This window comes from Chamaea fasciata, unplaced genomic scaffold (genome assembly GCF_029207755.1).
Source record: "Chamaea fasciata isolate MVZ Bird 193981 ecotype frontalis unplaced genomic scaffold, bChaFas1.0.hap1 SCAF_12, whole genome shotgun sequence".
In the NCBI taxonomy this organism is placed as follows: Eukaryota; Metazoa; Chordata; class Aves; order Passeriformes; family Sylviidae; genus Chamaea; species Chamaea fasciata.
Genome location: NW_027094097.1, coordinates 10,240,949 through 10,264,694, shown reverse-complemented (window position 1 = coordinate 10,264,694; position 23,746 = coordinate 10,240,949). Strand labels below are relative to the sequence as shown.

The 23,746-nt window shown below is 43.3% G+C and overlaps 1 protein-coding gene across 2 annotated transcripts; it reads left to right on the top strand.

Moving 5' to 3' along the window:
* The first annotated feature begins 1,440 nt into the window (after positions 1-1,440).
* NUTF2 (nuclear transport factor 2) lies at positions 1,441-23,728 on the top strand. 2 transcript variants are annotated; one of them, XM_066194561.1, is made up of 5 exons: positions 1,441-1,549; positions 9,834-9,958; positions 11,917-11,988; positions 16,026-16,124; positions 23,090-23,728. In XM_066194561.1, exons 2-5 carry the CDS (start codon positions 9,860-9,862, stop codon positions 23,201-23,203), a joined length of 384 nt encoding a protein of 127 aa, XP_066050658.1. In that variant the 5' UTR covers positions 1,441-1,549; positions 9,834-9,859; the 3' UTR covers positions 23,204-23,728. The 2 variants fall into 2 exon arrangements, with proteins under 2 accessions (XP_066050658.1, XP_066050659.1); XM_066194562.1 differs by lacking the exon at positions 1,441-1,549 and adding an exon at positions 9,372-9,458.
* Positions 23,729-23,746: the final 18 nt, after the last annotated feature.

Below are 23,746 nucleotides of genomic sequence, written 5' to 3'. Positions count from 1 at the left end.
TGCAGAGAACTGGATGCAGAGTATGGGGAAGATGAGGTCATTTCATCCCACAGGATCTTGTGAGGGCTGGATCTGCTCACACTAGAGTCAGTAGCTGTTTCTGATCCTGTCTGTTCTGTTTGTCTTCTGCTGTCTGTGGTTGGTTTATTCCTTGCTTGCACAAGTGAGCAGAAGTGAACTGGGCTGCAAAAGGGATAACATCCCCAAATCTCCCACAAGAGACCTGATATCTCTGTATTGCAGCCTTTTCCCTGTCATTCCAGCCGTGGGAACTCTGGGCATTGGTGACACCATGCAGGTGACAGTGGGATTTCAGGCACTGAACACTAGTGACCATTCTGCATCCCTTATAGTGCATTGTGACACAGGTGAGTGCTGGGCACTGCACAGGGCACTCGTTGCATCCCTCAGAGCAGAGCAGAGCCCTTTCTAAGCAGAGAGACTTGTGTGGACATGGGTTTAAAGAGGGAGATGATGATAGGTTTTATGGTGCTCATTTTATAGTGGTTTGTCATCTTAATCATTGTAGAGCCCCATATAAATGCCATTTCTAGAGAGCATGTCTGATATTTGTTGTCCCATCTTTCCTGGGAAACACTCAACTGCAACAGGAAAGGTGAGCTTGGTACTGAAGCTTGAGCCCAGATGAATCCCAGGAGTTACTTGGTTGGGAATAATAACGGTTTGAAAGCTCTGGAAATGAGGGAGCCTTTAGCAGGGGTCTGTTCTAGAGGATGAAATGCTGGCAGGTTGTCCAGGACATCCTCACGCTGTGCACATGCAGCTCTCAAGTTGTGATAAATGCACTGATCCGTGGAACTGCTCGTTCAGCTAAAAGCTGTGACACTTTCCTCTGTTACCTGTGGCTTGCTCTGTTCCTTGTGTTTCCATCAGCCAGTGAGCTGAGCAAGGACTCCCCTTTCCTTTGTTCCAAGTAAAGACACCCACACAAGCCTTTATGGAACAGCTGTGGATGTCCACATCAGGCTGAACAAGAATAGTGTGACATTTGGGAAGACCTACATCACACTGCCAAACCACGCAACTGTGCGCATCCACAATCAGAGTGATATCACAGCCCGCTTCCAGTGGAAGGCTTTTGATACTCAGGAACAGGGCACAATCAGAGGGTACAGCCCTGTTCCAGAGTGGTGCAACCCGGTCCCAAAGGGGGACAACCCTGTCCCAGAGGGGGATAACCCCATCGCAAAGGGGCACAACCCTGCCCCCGTTACTCCCCAGGCGCACCGCCCCCCGCAGCTTCGCTCCCCCACGATCCCACAATGCTCCGGGGCGCCGCCGCGGGGCTAGCGGCGCGCGGGCCCCTTCCTTCATTCAAATGAGCCACCGCGGGGTGCGGCGCGCGGCTTCTCGGGAGTTGTAGTTCTACTCGCCCCTCCCAGTGCGCGTCCGGCGGCCGGTGTGACTCGCTGTCCCGGCAAGCCGCTGGGCCGGGCGGAGCGGGGCGGGGCAGGAGCGCGGGCGAGGGAGGCTGAGGGGGCTCGCGCCGCGCACGGGGCCGCTGCCGCCGCCATAGTGGGAGCCGCGGGTGAGTGCGGGGGGCGCGACCGGGAGTGGCAGCGGGACTGGGACCGGCACCGCCCGCGGGCCGGCACACGGTGCCGCCACACCCCGCGCTCGCCTCCCGCGGCCCCGTGGCCCAGCCCCATCCCCGCCGCGGGGCGCTGCTGGCCGCCGCGGGCCAGGCTGGGCGGGAGCCGCCGACCAGAGCCGCCCTGACCTTCCCCGTCTTTGAGGCGCCGGCAGCGCGGTCCCGGAGGGGCGGCGGCGGCGGGAGCCGAGCCATCGCCGGCTGCGCCTGGGACTGGCGGGCCCCGCGTGTGGGCGGGCGGATGGGTGGTCTGAGGGGGGTGGGCGGCCACGACCCAGCTCCCCCGGGGAGAGCGAGGGGCCTGGGCAGGCTCGGGGGGCAGATCGCTCCGGCGGGGCCGGGGGATAACGGGGAGGTGCGGGCTGTGCCTCGCCCCACCGGCAGCCTCCGGCACTCCCTGGGCGGGCTGTCCCCGCCAGCCGCCCCGGCGGGCCCCGGCGCTGCCCCCGCGACCCTCAGAGGCACCGAGGCTTCTCCTCGGCCTGGTGCCCGTCGGTGCTTCTGTCGTGCTTTGCCGCGGTTCAGTATGGCAGGGAGGAGAGTAAAAAGGGTGAGCCGGGGGCTGCAAGGAGATGCTTTGTGCAGGGCAGAAGGTGCACCCGGTTTTAATGTTCTTGCTGTTTTGTGTCTTGCCAGAAGGTTGTGAGAGGACTGAAGTTACCTGACATGGTTGAATCACTTTGTCACATTGAACGTGAAAGGTTCATGCTTCCTTGGAGTGAAACTAGCCAAGTGCATGTGCTCAGTGATCTGCTGCAGCCATGCAGTTTTTTGAGTTGGCATTTTCCAGTATGATTTGCAAGAGAGAATTTTTTCTTCCCTTCTCTGGCTGTTGTCACTTTTCAGCTTTGAAAACAATCAGAACCTGCGAAGGTGTGCAATAGCAAGGAGTGTGTGTTACATTCAGTTAATGTGAGATAGCTTTCTGAAGACATTAAATCCCCAAAAGTCTGTTCTTGCAATTCAGATTGAACTTCAAATGAGCTGAATTATTATTTCAGCCTGCCTCAGACAGGAAGTCGATAATTTCCAGTGTAAATGTATCTTAGAGCTGGATGTACTGTATTGCAGTTGAACTAAAAAAAAAAAAAAAAAAAAAAAAAAAGCGCCCAGGTAAATACTTGAGTAGGAATTGGTTGCAGAAACATTACTTGAGAGTGAATTCTGATTCCTTAATCAGCTGCCAACTCAAGTTAATATTCTTTTGCCTTCTTGAGAAGTTGTGTTCAAGCAGTGGTTTCTGTATTTGTGTGTCGTGATTTTAAGTTTTCTTTTAGCAGCAACAACAACAAAAAAAAAGGCATTTCACAGACCTTCACCTAGAAGTAGCAAAATTACTTTGTACTGTAAATGCCTGATCTCATTTAAAGTGAGGTGATATTTTGGCTCACTTTTGGACTATTTAATTACTTTCCCACTGGGCCCCTAATTATTCTTTGTTTAAAAGGTTGCACGTTATTTGTTAGATGATTTGAAATATATTTGCTTAACATCTGTGTTTGATCAGGTATTTAGAAAAAATGCAAATGGTAACAACTTTCCACAGTTCTCTCTGCTGGGATTTCTTTCGTCCCTGTTAATAAGAGGATCATTTTAGTTAGTGAAAGTGTAGAGTATGGTAAGTTTAGGACTGATAGCTGGTAACACTGCAAGTATAATTCTTCTAGTTTCTTTTGAAACTCATAGATATTGTGGCAAGTTTGGCCATTAAATGTTTTGTTACTGTTCTATAAGGTAAAGAAGAACAAGGTGTAGCAGTTCTCCCCTCCAGTTCCACAGTGCCTCCCCTCTTCTTTAAAACTGAGCAGTCCTGCATTCAGTTTGGGGAAAGGAAATGTGGCTTCAGCCTTGCAAACTTGAATTCAGTTTTTGGCTTGCATGAAGAATACCCTGGGAAAAAAATGGCAGTTGTGTTAGCATCGTGGCTTTTGCTTAACCACAAAACATTGTGTCCTCCTCTGCAGTTACGTGTAATATATGTCTGTATATTTGAAAATCATCCTGACTGACTGTGTGGCTCTCCTGGGTTGTCAGGTTGTAGCTGGAATGAGCACCAAGCTGCAAGCACAGTGAAAGCTTTCCCAGAGTCTTCCTCAGGTGCTTTGCGCACTGGTAGCCTTACACTTGCTGACATTTCTAACAAAAAAAAAGGATGTACTTCAGGTTGGCATAATTCCCTCATTAATATGTTTTAATGAAGTTGGAGTAGAGGAATAAAAAGATGAAGAAGGGGAAAGTAAATGTATGTCCCAGAAGAAAATAGTCTGGACCTTGTCATCTTCCCCTTTCCCCCTTTCCATCCTTTTCCTGTTCACATATCTAGACTTAATTATTTTTATCTCTAAAAGCATATTTTGAATAATGTAATTTCTTGCACAGAGCAGTCCATGGCAGTGACTTGGTGGAGGTCTCTGAAGTCAATAGTTTCTGATTGGCCTGGAGCTGTAGTTCACAGAGGGTTCTCCTCTATGGATCAGTCAACTGCTGTGGAGATAATTGTGAAAACACATCAGAGAAACACTTCTTTCCTTCAGTCTCTGAATGCATAAATTTGTTCCTCAACTGGACATTTTATAGGTTTTCAAATGGGGAAAGATTGCCCGCTGCATTGGCATGTACCAGATAGAGTTGCAGTGTGTTGAAGATAAATGGCTGGTGAGGCATGATGCCCCTCAGTAAGTTCCAGTATTTCTGCATCCCTGTGTTACTGTGCATTCTGCCTGGCCTGGGCTTGTTCACTCTAGAAGAGGCTTGAGCAGGGCTTAATCACAGCCTCCAATCTGTGTCAGGCCATGATCAGGAGAATGGAGCCAGGCTGTTCTCAGGGTCCCTCATGGCAGGCAGGACACAAAGGGGCATGACTGGAGCAGATGGGACACGGGACAGCTGCCCTCTGTATGAGGGCACTCAGGCAGTGGAACAGGTGTCTGTCCTCTTTTGAGCTGGAGGAGGCCCCTTGCAAACCTGCATTATTCTGTGACAATTTGCATAGTTTCTCTGTTGGGAGTGTGTCCTTTGCTAAAGGAGGATGATCTGTTATCAGGTGGTTGTTGGTGGAGCTGAATAGATGACCTGTTTGAAAGAAGACAAACTGGTCCTGTGATGCTGGTTTCATTGTGTTCCTAGAAAGAGCACCCTGGAGACACTCCTGTCTTTGTAAGTTTTAGTGCCAAAAGAAAAGGAATTGTAGGAAAAATAGTCTAAAACTGTTTGCTGCTTTACTTTACTCACCAGTCTAAAGACTGCTGACTCTTTAATCTGAGTGATCTAAAATACCTGCATGGTAGAAATTGCAAGAGTATCAGGAACTGAAAAAGCTGAGAGCACTTTCATTGTTCTTATTTTCTCTTGTTAATCAGTAGTGAAGGGTGCAGCAACTGATGGTCACAACCGTGTTTGCTGTGGATTCACACATGTCACTGGACCAGCAGCACAGATTTAAGGGTGGTGTTGGTGATACTCTGTTGCACTGATTCTCAAATCTTGAGAAAACAAGCTTGAATTCAATCTCAAGAGAGTTTAACTTTGGTGGTGTGTTGGGCTGGCTTTACTATTCTGGGAGTGTGGTTTATTTATGCTGAGATTACTTGTGGAATAAATATAGTCATAACTGGATAATGGAAGGCAATTTTCTCCACTAGCAATAGAATGTATTGGTTTGGGGTTTTTCCTCTAAATTGAGTGAGTTTTTTCTTAGTGTTTTCCAGACCAGAAAGACTTTACAGACCTTCTTTGCCTGTGATGGTTGTTCATTGATTCTTTGAATACAGCTTCCTTTTTAAATGTGGCAATCCCTGGCAGACCGCCTGGTTTTCTTTAGCAATTTATATATTACTATTTTTCATGCTAGTTTTTGTTGACTTCTTCAGAGAATGTAGTATTCTTTTAGAATCACTGGCCGACCTTGCTCCAATTCAAAATGACTTATTTTTTTTAATTGATCGCAGCAAGCTTACATGTGCCCAAGTCTGATAATTTGGTAAAGCATAACTGCTAGCTGAAGTAACTTTTTGTTCTTTCTCCATACTGCAGAGCTGTGACAGTAGCTCACCTGCTCCAAATGTCACTGGCACTTACGTGTTTCAGAGAAGGCAATCTCTTTATTAGTCTTGTTTTTCCAAGTAAGAAAGTGACTCTTCCTCAAGTCTACCTCTCTGAGTAGCTCTGGTGGTGCCACATGAGCAGAAAGATGGACTTTGTGCTGCAGCAAACTGACAGAGAATCATGTGTTTTGTAGCTTGTGAAGGAAGCAGTAGGAGGAGGTTTCATCGAGACTGGTGGCAGAAATGAGTCTCTTAAGGTATGAGTTCCCCTTTGGAGTTATGGGCAGTGTTGGTGTGCTCGTGCTGATCTCACACCCAGAGCTAAGGCAGGAGGGGTGGAAGAGGGGTGAGTGTAGGTAGAGACACCAAAGCTGGGACAAGCAGTGGAAAAGATTCTGTACTTCTGGATTTTGTGGATAAAAAAGTCGTCCTGAGGCTGTGTAACCCTAGTTTTACTCAAGGTCCCTCATGGCCCATGTGGAGGCTCTGTTCTCTTCTAGGTCTACTCTGTCTTTTGGGTGCAGCTTTCTCTTTGGTGCTGCTGCTCGCTGGGTCTTGCAGCTTGTCCTGCTCTTGGTGCAGTCTGCCACGTGCCAAAGCAGGTGGATGCAAAGCAATCACTGGGGATGCCCTGGTACCTTGTTGGATGACATGTGTAGGGATTGTGGTGAGAGATGTGTGGAGGGCTGGAATTTACTCTTGACATGTCAGTGTGCAGCCTGGCAAAGGTATTGGAGAATTTTGTTTTGATGTCACTGCAAAAGGCCCCTGCAGACAAGCGCTTCAGTTCAGCAGTGTCAGCAGACACTTGTTGGAGACAGAGTTGCTGGGAGCTGCAGCTCCTGTGCTCTGTATTGGGTTTCTGCTTCAGCACTGAGTGCTGGGTGGTATTTGGGGTGGGGTTAAATTCTCTAGTATGAGCACATTCCAAGAAATAGAGTGAATAATGTGAATTACGTGTTACACTATGTGCTGGTAGCTCAGCTTTACCACTGTGCTTTTGTGAAGAACCTGTTAATCAAACGGACTATGATGTTCTTAAGTGGATATGAGGAGGTAGGTTTGGTTTGAAGTGACAAAGGCAAGGAAATTAATTAGTTTAAGGAAATTATCTCTTTTTCCATGGGGAATTAAGGTGGAATATCCAGTAATGCACTTACACAATAGTAACTTGCAGCAAGTGCCATTAAAAGGACAGGTGTGCCACATCTTGGGAGCTTTCTAGTTTATTGAAACTTTTATCTGACATTATATTAAGTGAATATTCTTGTTTCTGTAACCATGGACAGATTTGAAGCACCTCTGTGATGGCCTAGTGTTTGACAACATCAGAACCTATGCTTTCCTCATAGGAAAGCCTTTATGTTAAAGCCTTTTATATTTATCTCATTAAAATACTGTACTGATAAGTGTGTCAATACAGTCTTACATGAGTTGTGTCTCACTGAAAAGGACTGGGCTTGATGACACAGATCATTCCCATCTTGTTCTTTCTTTAGGTACATCTCTAAGCTTCTTACATCTGTAATGACAGGCAGAAAACACAAGACAGCATGGAGGAAAAGGTGACAAATCAGAAAAGGAAAATTAACCTTTCCAGGAAGAATGAGTGTTCAGCAAAACCATATATGAATGCACAGGAAAGAAAGTAAGGTTGTAGCAAACAAAAAAAATTAGTCAAGTATCATTAATTTCAACCACTTGTTTTGTTGGTTTTTTTTTAGCTTGTTCTCAACATTATAACTGGTAAAATTTATGCTGGTTTTTATTTTATGTATTTAATAGTATTTTACTGATCAAAATACAAATCCTTTTTTTAGGAGGAGATAGCAAGCTAACGTACTAATTTTTAAATCTAGAAACTGCAATTCTACTTTCCATATTTAAAATAAGAATTTCTTCATTCCCTGCAGTCTCTATGGCTTTCTCACAGTTTCAGGATTGAACAGAAGGCATCTGGTGCTTGGGTGAGGCTGTTGTGCCTTGAGGGACTAAATGAGGTGCAGTGCTGGCGTACAGCTTGATCTTGGGTTTTTATGATGGTACAGGGAGCTGTTAAGGGTGAATGCACATCTTGTGTGTGGGGAAGTTTAATATGGCAACAGCTAACTTGCTTTAGCTTCAGGAGAATAAGCTGCTGGTTATTTTGTTGTCCTTGACTTCAGTTCAGTGTTAGATGTGTGACTGCTGAGCATCAATACTGCCAACTAGATTTGCCCTTAAATGTTTAGGAATATCTGATAGTGATGTAACTTCATGTGTTGGAAGTTGAAGCTGTGATGATCCATAAGAAGTAAATCAATGGGATTTTCACCTGTGCTGATTGTTGGCTCCACTGCAGCCATTCCAAACTACACAATTCTAGGTACCCACAGGTCTGGAATGGAAACTGCAGGCATCAAACTTCAATCCTACTACTTCTAGTTTTGACATATGACATGAGTCCTACCTGTCAGCAGGGTGGGCATCACTCAGTAGAGTTTCCAGGGAGTTGGTGTCGTGGTTTTAAGGTAATTAGTTTTTCTTCAAGATAAACAGGCTGAAGTTATTTGATTTCTGGATCAACTCCAGGTTAGGCTGGTATGCAGCAATTATGGATGTGCAATCAATACAACCTTTTCACTTATAAGAGACTAGGTTTAAGTTGTTTGGGAGGTGAGTGCGGGGTTGGTTTTGTTTTTTTTTTTAAATCTGTCGTACTTGGGTGTTTTTTTAATGTGTAATGTGTTTTCCCAGAGGAGTGACCACACTGGGTAAACTCCTCCAGACTGAGGTATGGAATGCAAGTATTGGTGGAGCGCTCATGATGGTGACTAACACCAGATTGTAGATCCCTTTGGAGCAGTTGAAACAATAGTGGTGTGGCAACAAGACTTTGCATTTTTACGTTTATATGTTAATGTGCAGGCTTGGTAAGTTTGACATTGACTATACTGCCTAGGTGTCTGATTGTGAAATAAGGATGTTTAAAGCTGTGCCAGCAGTTGTTCTTGGTAGTCGAATTTACCATCCTGAAAACACACATGCTACCTGCTGTTAGGCTATTGATCTGATAAAAGAGATTTGCTCTTCTGTGAGTCTGGCCAAATTTGTATGACCTTAAAACTTCCAACCCAGAGTCTGAACCCATTTCAGTTCCCATTTGTATGAGTAAAACTCAGACAGCAAAAGGCCTAAAATATGAAAGGAGCTTTCTTGTCCAGCTGTGCACAGAAAGCTGGGCCTGGGAGTACGCTCTGTGGAGCTCTTGAGAATGTATAGTTTGCTTGACGTGAACTCGGGTCTTAAAATGTAACGTAGTGGGGTTTGAGTGCAGCATTTTTGTGTTTTGAATTTTAGCACAATTCTTCTGACTCTCAGAGAGAGATCAGCATAAATAAAAATGAATTTACTTTCTTGAAAAATGTAATGTCATGATAAAGCCGTCAGCTTGGGCCTGTCTGTACTGCTGTGCATGCTTTATGCTTAATCCCTTTGGAACAGAGGTACTTGTGTTCAGAAGTGTGGGATGCCTTCAGCACCTTCACTAGGAACTGCAGATTCTCACCACTATGAAGAATCATGATTTGTATCTTGAAGTTATTACTGGTTCAAAGATAAACATCGAGTCTACTTCAGCCTCATTGACAGGATAGAAGAGGATGGGCAGTAAGCTTGTGTTAAACAACTAGCTAGTGAATTAATTCCTGTTATGTGCCATTGACAGGACACTCTTAGAATGGTCTGTGGATGGTGAAATACCTGGGGAGCTAAATACATGAATCAGTTGGTGCAAGCCACTTGCAGACAATCCATGTTAACAGGTCAGTTGTTTACAGTAAATGAGATCAAGCTGAAACAGTGAGCACTTGCCAGCTTGTTCAGATGGTGTGACTTCAAAAATATGTGAAGACAGGGTGGTAACACTCGGTTTTGTTCTCATTCTTCACTTTTATACATGAGATGTGACCTCACACTGAAATAGCACTACAAACTGAATCTATAATTAGAAATTAAACCATTCAGTATCCAAGACTTTTATTTACAATTCTAGGATACAGAGGCGAGTTTGTCCTACTTATCCCAAAGAAAAGTTCAGGCCAGTTGAGAGGATCTGTGTTTCTCGATGCTAATACTCAAGCCAAGTGTTTCACTTATTCCTGTGGTCTTTCTGATGATTTTGTTCGTTTGTGTTATAGTCACTGGCTCTGGTTGAGGATTCAGAATGGGAGACAAGCCTATCTGGGAGCAGATTGGATCCAGCTTTGTACAACATTACTACCAGCTTTTTGATGCAGACAGGACTCAATTAGGAGCAATATACGTAAGTATGCACAGAAAGGGAACTGGGGCTCTGTCCCGTTATCTGTCTGGGATCCCCTGTTCTGATGTGTGAGAATACACAGGGTGAGATAGTGGGCTTTATCCTGACTCCAGAGTGCCAGTCAGTGCAATCACACTCACTTTTATTTTTTGGCTTCTCTTTTATGTTTCACTTCTGTTTTGAGCTTTGTTTGCATTATAGGCAGTCAGACTCACAAAAGCCCTGTTTAGCTGTAGGCAGTGATTTGTTTTGGAGGGGTTTGATGAAAATTGTGTGATGAAGTGCTCTGTAAAAGCAAACATTCCAGTCTTAGTTTGCCGTTTATTTACAGGCATGGATTTACTTGGATCCTTCTTGAAGTGGGATATAATTTAAGTCCTACCTTGTGTTTAGCAGTTCTTGCAGGTATTTCTTGGACCTTATGCTATATTAATCCTCTGAACATTAAAATAGATTTGCAGTTTTAAATTCAGTTTAAACATGTAGAATAACATGTTAATGTAAATTTAGTTTAAATTTCCTCAAACATTAGGTTTTTATTCTTGCTTCTTATTTGGGGTGAGGTAGACTTGATTATCAAAATTAAAAACTGTAACTAACAAACCCAAGGAACATCAGCTTTTAGTTTTGGGGGAAGATTCCTCCAGAGCTTGCAAAGTGCTCTGTGTGTGGAGTTGATTGCTGATGGTGAGGAATGCTGCTGGGTGACTGAGAAGTTGCAGCAAAGATGTTCAAGGCTGACAAGTCTTCTGGCGGCATATCCTGTTTTTCTGGCTGGTTTTTTGTCCACTGGATGAGCTGTGTGAAGTTTCAGCAAGCTCTTGAGGGTTAAAGGGGTTCAACACCCTCTGACACCCCTTCTTATACCTCAGCAGTATCCAGCAGCATTGATACCGTTTGCACTTGGGATTGTTGTGTACTCGCTACCTGCCAGATTGTTGGTTTACTTTGCCCAAGAAACTGTGTACAGAGCCTAGAGAGGAAGAAAACCAAGCAGTTTGTGTTCTAACCACAGCTCTAAATATGGGCACTCTTAGTAGTTTGTATTTTATTACCAAACACATTCAGTCCTCAAAATGGTGGTAAGTACAAACTAACTTAAATTCCTGGAGATAGGGCCTTCCACACGGTGAGCTCCTGGCTTTTTTTTTTTTTTTTACCCTTAGGGTCTTTGTGCCTTCCATTATTCAATGAAGAGTCCTGTGTACATGTAATTGGGAGATCTGTTATGCAGGTCACTGTTTTGTGTTGTTTTGTGGAGTTCCTGAACTGTGCAGAATGGGACCACCCTGTTTTGTGTGGCTGAAATGCACCGGGGTCACAATTTGTCTAAATTTGGGGAGATCCTGTGGAAATGGGCTTTTAATGATGAGTTTTTTCCCCTCAGAGACCCTGGGGGAGCAAACAAATTTTATAGCATGCAGGAATGCAGCAGGGAGCTCTTAGATTTGGTTTGTATCCCTGTATCATTACTTCCATCACAGGATTCAGTTTCTCTTTAGTGGTGTAATCCAAGTCAATTAAGACTTCTGTCACCTGTTCCAGGTAGGGATCTAACCAGTCACTTTTGAATTGCTTGAGTTAGGTGAGTTGGAGTACTACCATGTAACCCATGTTGTCAGTTTTCCTCATGTATTTTTCTCTTTCCACATGCTTGACTTTGTGTCCATAGAATTTTTATTTTCTTTTTATCCCTTAGATTTTCTTCTGAAAGCTGACTTTTATCCAAAGGCAGGAAATCTTGTTGCTGGTAGACTTAAGATAATGAAATGTAGTTTACTTGATTTTTAGTTGATTGTTCCAAACTTCTTCAATTGATTTTGCTGGCTTCTTTCTTTGTCCCTTTGAGGTAGTTTTCAAATAGCTGGATTCTGAGGATTTATGCTAAATAAACAAAGTCTATTTTTAGGATTGCTTAAAGGTTACCTAAGTTGATGACATTTTTCTTTTTCCCCCAGATTGATGCATCATGCCTTACGTGGGAAGGACAGCAGTTCCAGGGCAAAGCAGCCATTGTTGAAAAACTCACTGTAAGTCTGTAATCCTTACTGAATGTTTTGGGAAACAGTTACGAAGACTAGAAGATAATTGCTTCTGAAAATTTGAGTTAGACTTAAGCGGTTCAAAAAATCTTGAACTTGTGCTTCCAGCTTAGGTCTTCAAGAAATGTTATAAATTACTGCTGTGTAGTGGGTTATCCACTGATGGCTCTAATGGTGGAATATTAATTGACTCCATGGTTTGCAAGGTTATTTTGTGACTGCAATTGTATTTGACATTACTGATTTATTTTTTTAAAAAGGTCTAATGCATAAGCTGCCTCTGATCTAGAGGAGTGAAAGGTGCCTTTGCTCTTTTAAGGCATGCCAAGGAAGAAGCAATAGCAAACCTGTTACTTGGATCTGTCTGTGATAAAGGCTAGACACATTACAGCAAGGAACAACTTGTTTTCTGATATGTACACTGCAAATAAGTTCTATAGTGGAGAAGCTGACTTATCCTCAGTGCAGATTTGTCAGCAGTTCAGATACGAGCAGGTATGGTTCAGGATTTTTAAACATGTGTTTCTTCTTCAGCAAGTGAGAGGACACTGGAATTCCATGTTCATTTAGTTAAACTAAAAGAATTTTTATCTTATTAGGTAAATCCATCCTTCTGTTATAAAACTGGGGGTATTGCAAGCTGCCAGGAGACCATAAAGTTTGTTTCTCTTGCAAGATATGCAGGGGACATGCTTTTTAGGTCACTAGACAGTCTGCTCTGAGTATGGTATTTCAGACATTTTTATTACACATTGAGAAGAAAAATAATTGTAACTTGACACTTGGCTTATTGCATAGCTACTGCCCCTGTGTTTTGGAATTGCTTCTTTTGCCTAAGGCATCTTTAACTGTAAAGACTGTAAAGGTTTGTCCTCCGGTCTGTGCTCTAGGTACCTGTGTTGCCTTTGAAAAGGCTGCACATCTCAGAAACAGCAGCAGCTGCTTGCTTGTAGGTGAGGAGATACCCAGGCTTCAGGACTGCCTGTTTGTGCACTCGGTGTTCTTTAGACTTTTGGGCTTGCAGCCACTTAGATACCCAACCAGCCAAGCATTTGCTTGGCCACAGTGTCTGATTGCTGCCTTGGATTCAGCCCAGTGCAGATCCAGCCCCTTTCCCACTGTGACACAGCTCATCTTTACCTTCCCTATCTCTGATGCAAGGTGGACTTCCTGGATTTATGTGTCTGCTGCAGTCATAATTGGTGAGTGAAGACACACTGCTCTGCTTTAGGGAAATTTTTTCTGTCTTGTGTCCATCTGGTTGAAGTGAGGAGGAAATGCACTGAAGTTACTCTGTGCCCTTCCACTGCTGTGGCTTATTATGGGCTGTATCAGCTTACAGTGACTCTAATGTCGTTCAGCATTCCTCTGTCAGCACTGAGCTGCCTGGGCTCCCTTTGCTGTGTCAGCTTCATGTGCTCACCTACTCTGCTGCTGGAGCTGCTTAGTCAGTTCAGCACATCCCTGAAAGTTTGATACTGAAATTCTTCCATGCTTTTGCGGTCTTGTCCTTCAGTGCCTGGCTGGTGAACTGATGTAAGCACAAAGAGGTGGCAGTTTCTTTTAGATCAAATTCTTTGCTGTGTGACAGCAATGGCATGGCACCTTTTCAGTCTGCTAATATAGTAGGGCAAGGTTGCATGGGCATTGCTCTGCAGGCCTGGCACCTTGTTACAGCATGGGAGTTGACACTTGTTCCTTCTGTCCTAATTGGTGCTGGACTTGTTTCACATAGAGTGCCTGTGCTAATTAGGGGCAGCCTGATTTACATTGAGCATTTGAGATAGTAATTACGTAGTTCTGTGAACATACTGGACCAAGGAGGAAGCTGAGACAGGTATTTCTTGCTGCCAGCAGTGAGTTTATGCTGCTCAACTTTATTCTTCCCTAATTTCTCTTACCTGACTTCAAGGAGATTGCATAGCTTTCATAGTGAAAAAACACTCAATTTCTAACGTGAGAGGATGGTAAAAGCCTTGTTTGTTGTGTGGCTCCATGCTTTTTAGACACTTTTATTGTACTTTTCATACCACAAAATCCTTTGCTCCAGTACAGATGTCTATAAGCAGGTATCCTTTTGAGGTAGCCTCTGCCTTATCCTAAAAATCAGTGATCTTTCCTGTCACTTACACTCCTACTCTTTCCAGTGGAATTTCTCCCAGTACATCACATGAGTAGCTCAGTAGGGTGGCCAGCTATGTGGGGTCCTTTCCTCTGAAGAGGACAATCACAGAATCTTTAAGGTTGGAAAAGATGTCCAAGATGAATCCAACCTTTGACTGAACACCACCTTGTTAACTAAACCTTAGCACTAAGTGCCACGTCCAGTTGTTTCTTGGACACTTCCAGGGATGCTGACTCCACTGCTTCCCTGGGCAGGCCATTCCAATGCTTAACCTTTTCAGTCAAGAAATTCTTCTTGATGTCCAACCTGAACCTCTTCTGATGCAGCTTGAGGCCATTTCCTCTAGTCCTGTGGAATCGGGTACTTGAAACAGCCACTGTCTTACCCAGCCTTGTCTTTGGTTCCTTGTCACCGTTTTGCAGAGCTCTTGGTTCCAAAGCCTTTCCTTCCTCCCTGGACACAATTGCATTAATTCCCCTTCATCCCTCTGCCTTTCCAAGAGAATCTTTTTGCAGGGCTTGTTTAACAAGAAGCTCTTGTGCTGAGGTGGGACTAGGCTTTGGAATACGCTTTTGTCAAAGGAACTCTCAGTCTATGCTTGTGCAGGCTGTGTGGGCATTTTGCACATTCAAGTTCAGGATGGTCACCCTGGAAAACAGTCTGCTGGTCATTCAGAAAAGAAGGCACTGGATTTGTGTTGTTACTAAATGTCTATTCCATACTACGAAGCAGTCGGATCACTTTGCACTTCCAAATTGGTTGGGACTGTACTCCCAGCCAAGAGGAAACACCACAGGCTTTATTAAAGACTGTTCTTGAATAATGTCCCTCTAATTAGAGGGCTGCTCCCTACACTTCATTTGCTTCCTCAGGTCCTGATCCTTCCACAGTTTCTGTGTTCTCTGTTATCCAAGGATTTAGTTTCCTGGAATTCTTCCTAGAGCCTTAGGCTTGTAAAGCCAAGACTATACTTCATATCCATTACGGCAGGACTTGTGTCTCTACCTAGGCCTTCCAGGAAGTCTTTTAGGCTCCTTCCACTAGAGGGAAATGCAGCATGTGTTGATGTCTGCATTTGGATCTCTTTCAACCTGTTTCCAAATCAGGGAAACGCAGCAAAGGCATCCAAGTGTCACCTGAGGTTTGAATGTCCACGTGCTGCCATCCTGTGCAGTTCCTGGACTGCAATTGTCGTGCCACATGCTCACCCAGAGCTCCATCCATGCTGAGCTGCCACTAAAGCACCTAGCAGTAATGTAGCTTTTGGGAGAACAGTCCCAGAATTGCATTTGTGTGACAGGACTCTGAGATCTCCCACATGTTTTGTGTTCACTGCTTGACATTGTCCATGTTGGAATGTGCATGTGGTTTAAGTTGAAAGACAGGAATTACTCTCCAGTGCCTGGTGTTTCTCCAGGTATGTTCCTTGCAAACGTACTTCCGCTGGCTACCTGAGTGTCAAGGGAATTAAAAAGGGTGGATATGTGGATTTCAAGTCTTGAAGATTTCATCCACTTTTCCTTTCCATTCATAGCCACTTTAACAAAGAAGCAAATTTGACATTGTCTGGTAAACCTCAAGTATTGGATGATAAAATCTTTTAACACAGTTCAGAGCAGAGGTTTGTTCCTTCATCATAAGAACTTTGAGCTTACAGATGATCTGAAGCCCTTCAGGCAGTGCAATTAATGTAGGAAAAGGTACCATTTACTGGGTACGGTGACAAACCTGTTAAAATTTGCCCCACGTGAGTAGTGCCCTCATTTGCAACAGTCCTCTGTGCAGTACTGCCACAATAGTCTAACACTTCATATAATGTTGGATTTTCTCAATCTTTGTTTTGTAAGTTAAATAATCCAATTACTGTGCATTTCCTTATTTTTATTTCTTTTCATTGCAGAGCCTCCCTTTCCAAAAAATACAACACAGCATCACAGCACAAGACCACCAACCTACACCTGATAGCTGTATACTCAGTATGGTAGTGGGACAGCTTAAGGTAAACTCTTTCCATTACAGGTTAATGAGTGCTTATGTCTCAGGTTTTTGCAGGATTCTAAATTATTTGAAATTTCTGAATCATTCTAAATTTCTGAATACATTTAAATGCTTGTGTGGGTGGGGAAGGAACAGGAGTAAGCTTGCATTGGAATATTGTTCCTCTGCTGTTCAAGACTGTCAAGAAATGATTCTTCCTTCAGATACCTAGTTCTAGGTAAACCACCTGTAATTTGACAGTCATGTCCTGCCAAGAAAATTATTGTGGATTTTACGGTGCTGACAAATATCATGTGGGTTTTAGAGGCATCAGTATTTCCCTTAACCTCATGCAGTAAGGTTTTGGTGTCTTCTGTTGCATTTAAAAGCATTGTCACAGTGTTCTTGGACAATTTAAGCACATCTAGTTTAACATCCTCCTTGGTGTAATGGTTGCATTGAGCTCTGGTTTAGCAGACTTGATTTTGTTAACTGACCACCCTTCAGTGAGTCCATACTTTTTCTTTACTGTCGCAGGACACAAGAATACAATCCTGGTGTTAGTACAGCCCAGTACCTCTGTAATCAAAACTGATTCAACAGTGGGAATGTTGCCTCTGAGATCAAACACTTATTGTTGAAACAGCTGCTCCTTGTGAAGAATCAGATTATTTTTCAGGCTTAGTATGACCGTATTGCTGTGTGAGTGATACTACTGAACTGTGTAAACTTACCCAATATACCAGGGCCACATACTTGTAAATTAATGAAGCTGCTTATGAATGAAGGATATTGTCCTGGAATTTGCAAAAAATACGCTGTATGTAAAGTCAGCTGCAGGCAGAACTTGCTCACAGTGGGTGGTATTAGTTTACAAAATACGTAATTACGTAGCAGTATTTAAAGTTATCAAAGTTCATTTGGTCCAGCCATGATGTGAAGTCAGGCCTCTGATGCCATCCAGTCTTTAGAGTTACCTGCACCCAGTTTGTTTTAAAATAGCTGTTTAGATTTCCTTTTCCTGCTAACTCGATGGCACCTCTAGTATCAAAGCATTCAAGCTTCCACTGACACTGTACTGTTTACTAAGCAGACAGGATTGAATGTTTGAATCTGCTTGCTAAGCTGTTCTCTGTTTTGGGCTGGGCTGCTGAGAAGAGCAGTGCCCAGTGTAATGCATTCACTGCTAAACCTAACACAGACAGCTTTGGCTCTCATTAAAGTTGCTCCTGCTTCCTAGCTGCAAGTTGGATTCCAGCTTTTTTGTTGCTCAGTCCCACCTGCACACACTCCATGGAAAAGCAGCCACGCTTGACCATGGAAAGCACAGGACAGATGTGCTGGTCTCCTCAGCCTTGCTCTTGGGTGTGCACAAAATTCTGTGATGTGATCAAGACCTTTTGACTCAATGTCTTGGGCCAGTCACATCCGCACCTAGTTTTACACAGTCATGTTTTAAAGGTTATTACATAATTATCACAGCTTGCAACAGTGATTGTATTGGATCCTGTAGCAAGATACCAAGTTCTAAAAGGTTCTGTAAAGCTATTGGGTTTTCTCAAATCATAATCCATTATTATGGAGGGATTGTAAATGCAGTCTGGGAGCTTTCCATAAATACCATGACTTAGAGTAGTATTTTCTGATGTATTTTTTTTAATGTCTTGCTGAAATTACTCAGTATAATCTGGGGATCATGTGTTAGAGCATCCAGATATTTGGAGAGAACATACTGGGTTAGAGTATGCCTACTATCATGATCAAATCCAACTTGCTTGTGAAATTTAATAGGTGAGGAAATGTTTTTCCACTCTTCACATTTATGTGTCTCAAGCCTCAGCTTTAAAAATCACATCTTAATCACTGGGAACACTGCTTCTCTCAGAACAAGTGTCCAGAAGGTCAAAGTCAACTTAAAACTTTTAACTTCATGCTTCTGCCCTGTGTGATATTTATAGAGGTGGACAAATGAGATATCAGGAACAGTCTGTGGCATGAATGAGCCTGGCTGTCAAATGTAGTGAATGCTTTTTTCTCATGCCAGTTCACATGTTGACAGCTATTTTACTGCATCTCAGTGCTGCTCTGTGTACAATACAGTAACTGAGAACAACTGGGTGCAGGTGGTGCATTTTAATAAGGGGCTCACATGTAGCTAGTTGAGCAGGGAACACTGTAACAGGCAAACGTGGAGCTGCATACTCGCTGTTATTTAAAGCTGCCTTTTAGTGGTGTGGTTGCTCAGCCTGCATATGTTGCTCTCAAGGAGAACTGTAAGAGAATTTTGCACAAGGAAGGGCATTTCCAAGACCACCAGTAACATGCTAATATACCAGTATGAACTATAAATAAATTTAAAAAAGAAAAACAACAAGACAAACCCAAAAAAACCTCCACCTTTTGCAGCAGAATAATCACCTGCACTGAGCGGCCTGGGCACAACAACTTATTTGACATGTTGCTGCAGAGTAACAGAGCATCTTATGTAGGTGAATGTTACCAGCAGAGATCTAACTCAATGGCTAAAGCAGCGCAGTAATTGCTTTCAAAGTTCCTCTTTAATGGATGCTGATAGGTATTAATGTTTGGGTGGGGTTGTCCTTTTGTGGAGGTATAATAAATATATCTCCATTTATTTTAATCCTATTGGTTTTTATTGCTGTTCATTGTCTGAGTGCTGCTTGCTTGCTTCAGCTAGGAAGAGTAAGCATCAGTTTAAGCCTTTTGGAGTGTATTCATTTTGGTGTGCCCCTGCTTTGCCAATGTTCATCCAGAATGTCACCCAGTATCTTCAGTGTGCTTCACCTAGTAACATATTTTTCCTGTCATGCTCAGGCAGATGATGACCAAGTTCTAGGCTTCCACCAAACCTTTTTGTTGAAAAATTTACAAGGTGCCTGGGTGTGCACCAACGAAGTCTTCAGGCTAGCCCTCCACAACGTTTAACCCTCTGCCTTACCTGTCTTCCAGTCCTCGCTGTCCTGGTTGAGTAAGGAATGCTCTCTTCTCGCCCTTCTGTCCCTTGAGCTCGGCTGAGACGCATGGCTGTGGCTTGTGTGTTCTCAGAGCCATGTGGCACATCTGTGGCTCTCCCCAGAGTGTGATTTTTGAAGTGATCGATGCAGAATTTATTGTGAATAACTAATTGTTATGCGGTGTTTCCTACTCTAAAAAGGAAAAGGAAATTTGCAATTAAAATCACTGGATATTTTTGTAATGCATGCTGAACACTCAAAGCACTGTTTAAAGCCTGTTAAATAAGGCTTAACATCTGAAAGAACCTGCAGTCTCAAGTAATTAGCCTTTCCTTTGAGGTAAGGGTTGTTGCAACCCTGCAGTTGAATCAATAATTGCTGCGGGTGCTGGTGAAGAAGCCTGACCAGGCAAGAAGAGGAAGGTTGTGTAGCTAAACCTGAAATGCAAAGCAGTGTTGTGTCTCAAACTCTGACATGACTCACTGCTCTGTGAGCTGAGGACTTCCTTTTGAACCTCCAGGTCAGAAAGGATGTAGAAAAACTGAAAGGTCAAAAAGCTGCCAAGATTGTGGGTGATGAAGAGCTTGTGGAACTGGGAGAGGAGGTGGCTAAGGGCAATCTGCTTGAAATGTCAGTGAAAAGTAATTGAGTACTTCAAACAACCTGGAAGCAAATTCTTCTCAGTGGTGCCAGACAGTGTAACACGGGATAGGGGTTAGAAACCATAACTTGGAAGGTACAGATGGGACACAAAGGAAGATTTTCATGGGAAGACTGAAACCCTGGGAGGTGGTGCCTGGACACCTTGTGAAACATCTGTTCTGTGAGAATTTGAAGACTCTGCTAGACAAAGCTGTGGCTGATGCAGTGTAAGATCTCCCTGCCCAGGACAGGATGATTTGATTAGATCTCTAAAGGTCCCTTCTGTGGACCTTTTCCATCTGTGGGCCAACCCAGCCTGTTCTGTGGTTCTGTGATGCAGAGCTGCTGTAGTCTATGCTCCTGCTGAGCAAAAGGCTGGCTTGGAAATCAAAGGATTCTTGCAGTCTGATTCTGGGACTTCTTTGATTTTCGTTTTAATTCAGTGATGTTGTGGAAGAATTTGAACAGCACAAAGGAAAGTTTTCTAGGAAGACTAAAGCTCCTTGTGTTTCAAGCCTGGCTTCCTATCAGGAATGCAAATCCTGAGTTGGACATGCCTGAATTTGGTGTGAAAAGTAAGGATAGAGAGTTTCAGTGGTGTTAGCTGAGCTGTGATGAAGATCTAAACTAAAGTAGGATAGGATTAGTCTGTGTTTTCTGGGGCATCTTGAGTCACTGAACTGTGAGCCTTTGCTATGTGCTAATATTACATAGTCAAAAATTTGAAATGGACTATAAAAGATATACTTCACCTTGAATATAGTCTAGGATTTTCCTCATTTTTAAAGCGCACTGCTCCTCTATGCTTTGAAGGGATAACATGAAAGGAATAAAGAAAATAATGATGTATGACTTCATTGTGGGAATTTGCTGTCTGTACCACACCTAGTGTTTTGGGGAGAATTCCCTTTTAGTCTTTCTTCATGTGTCCAGCCCTGAATTTCTGAAGAAAGGAGGAAATTTTCCTTAAGCCAAATCAAGAGCTGCAGTGCTCTTATCAGGGCCTACCTAGGCTTATCAGAAATCAAGGAGACCTGCACTAAAGCTTGTCTGGCGATGGTATGGTTTTTTTCCAGGGGTGTATTTTAAAGCATACTCATGTCAGTAATGACAAGCTCAAATTTGGTGTGAAAAGTACTTATGCAGCTTGTAGTAGATACCTCAGTGATCTGCAACAAGGAGGGCAGCTGAGAGTTGAGAACCTGCCGACTCCCAAGCTGTGGTGAGTCTCTCCTGGGATGGGTTACATTGGATACCTGGGAGAAGCTGGAAAAGGCACAAACCAACAGGCTTCAGTGCACAGGCCACCTCTACAGCACAGATATGTGAGCCTCTCTTCCAGGCATGTGTAGTAGGGATAATACTTCCATTGAAATAATTGCCACGACTGCTGTCATATGTGCTAATGCAGGAAATGGACAGCTGGGCTAATGCAGCAGAATTGCTTGTGTTCACACTGGGCTCGTTCCTAGGGAGCCTCTGCCTCGTGCAGAGCAGGTGTGTATTGAGGGACAAGCTGCCCTGCTTGTCTGCTGGACAGTCACTGCTGGCACTTGTCTTGCTTAGAGGATTCTTCTCTCATTCAGTCATGTATTGAACACTGACTTGCTCGTATTCCTGGCCTTACTTGTTGCCTTCTTAATTTCTGGCTGTAGTAGTTTCCTCATTCACTTTGTTCTTCATGGTTTTATAGTAATTTGTCTTGCCTGTTCTCCCTATTGTCATTAAGTTTTTGCAAGCTGAAGAGTTGTACTCAATTTAGTTTCTTCAGTAGGAAACTGTCCTGTAGCTGGATAATTTTTCTTGTCCTTTTATGAGCTTATTGTAGCATTTTATTTTTTTAACTTAGAAGAAATGCATGCAGGATTTGATATGTGGGTGTTCTTTACCTATTTATGCATTTGCTTACTTGTGGGTTTTGGTTCTTTGTTCTTCCATTAACAACTGCTAATCCTGTGCTTGTCTTGATAGCTTTAGAGCTTTCAGCTGGTTCAATAAATAAATAAATATCTATCATTATTTCAGTATCGCTTTAGTGAGGGGCCAGTCTAGGGTCCAGTTTGGTTTACTTCTGTGAATTAGCATACATTTACTGAAACTGCACTTCATGTACACCACTTAACTTCCTAGGCAGTTTTTACTGTGAAATCCTTGCAGTGGTTTTTGAATCTGAATGCTTCCTTTCCATGCACCTGATGCCACCAGTGTTCTGGCAGACTTGCTATTCTGTGATTCAACTGATGTCCTTTGCAAGTTGGTCCTCAAACCTGACTTGTTTCACAGTCCATGAATATTACTTTTTTAAAGTAAAGTTTCTTTTTTGTTTGTCTGCTTTGCTCTTCAGACTTCACTTGTTCTCGGTGAGCAGCAGCAGAGCATTGCCAATGAACATTCAGTGCTTTGACAGCGTCTTTCATGAGCTGCTCTGGCTGCTGCTTTTGAAGGTTCTTTTCTATAAATTTCCCCTTTTTCTGAAGCTGAATAGTCATGTATTGAAAAAATAAAGCTTTAAATCCTCCAAAAACGCTGAACTGAATACACTACAGCCACCATCAGAAGATTGTTTTGTAGTTGGTCCTGTGAGCTGTTCTGATTAAATCCTGTTGTGTGATTTCCAGCTGATTGATTTGGGAATCATTTATGTTATTTTGAGGATTTAATTCCTGCACGGTATCTCTGAGAAGATGGGTAAATAAACATGAGGTGGGAGTACTAGTCTCCCTCTAATACTGTTTTCTACTTTCGTACTAATATTGTAAATACCCAGACATATTGTCAGAGGCAGGACTGGAGGCACTGCTGCAGCCTTCCCTGTGCTTAGAACACATTGTCACAGCTCCAGTGAATGCTCTGCTCCCTTCCAGCCACTGCTGGACAGTGGAAGTGGGGAGTGCTGTGTTTCTGGCCAGCTGCACCTGCTCTGGCAGCGCTTTCAAAGCCCAGATCACCTGGATCCTCCAGGCAACGTTGATACCAACCGCTGCAGAAACTCCATTCTGCCATCAACCCAAAGTTCAGAAGCTAAAACTTGAACCACTTTCTCCTAAGCTTGATTCCTGTGTAAGGGATTTGTGATTCAGCACGGAGTCAGGCACATTCCATCAGTGTGGTGAGTGACATGTCAGCAAGCCTTCCACAAACCCCCAACTTCAGATGCCATTGCAGGATTTCTGTGTCTCTGGGTGTTTGTCTGCAAAGCCCCTCAGAATAGAGCCTGTGGTGGTGTTGGTGTCTCCTGAAGTACTACACATCTTACAGCATGTAATGTCACTGTTAAGGTTAGCTCGAAGTTGTCTCATCATGAGTTTTGGAATAAGTTTCTCAAAAAATGAGTGTTCTGAACCTTTTCCCCCCTTCTCTTTTTCTACAGGCTGATGAAGATCCTATCATGGGATTCCACCAGATATTTCTATTAAAGAACATCAATGATGCCTGGGTTTGCACCAATGACATGTTCAGGCTAGCACTGCACAACTTCGGCTGAGCTGCCCATCCCGAGGCACCCGGGCTTTTTTTTTTTCTTTTTTTTTTTTTTTTTTCTTTTCTTTTTCTTTCCTGTGGTTTTTTTTTTTGTTTGTTTGTTTGTTTTGGTTTTGTTTTGTTTTGGTTTGGGTTTTTTTTCTTCCCATTTTCCTCCTCTCCTTTTAACTGGTATTACTCACACTCACAGAACATTCCAAATATCATACACAAACCTGCAGCACTGCAGAGCGTGAGCAAGCAAGACTTGTGACCTGCCCTTCTGCTGAGTTTACATTGTCACTAGATGAGTTTCTTGTGCATGATGTTTGGAAGTTAGACTTAGCTGCATTTGATAAGAGAAATTTGTGTTGTACCAGCATGCCTCGGAAAGAATTTATAATGCAAAAGGTTGTTGTTTATGTACTGACAAGATGCTCTATAACCCAAAGAAATGAAGAACAGCAGCCTGTACAGCCCAGTTATTGATTTGTCAAATGTTTCAATGCTACATTACACAATAAAACAGAGATTTTCTTAAAAGTTTAAATTATTTTTATGAGTTGGC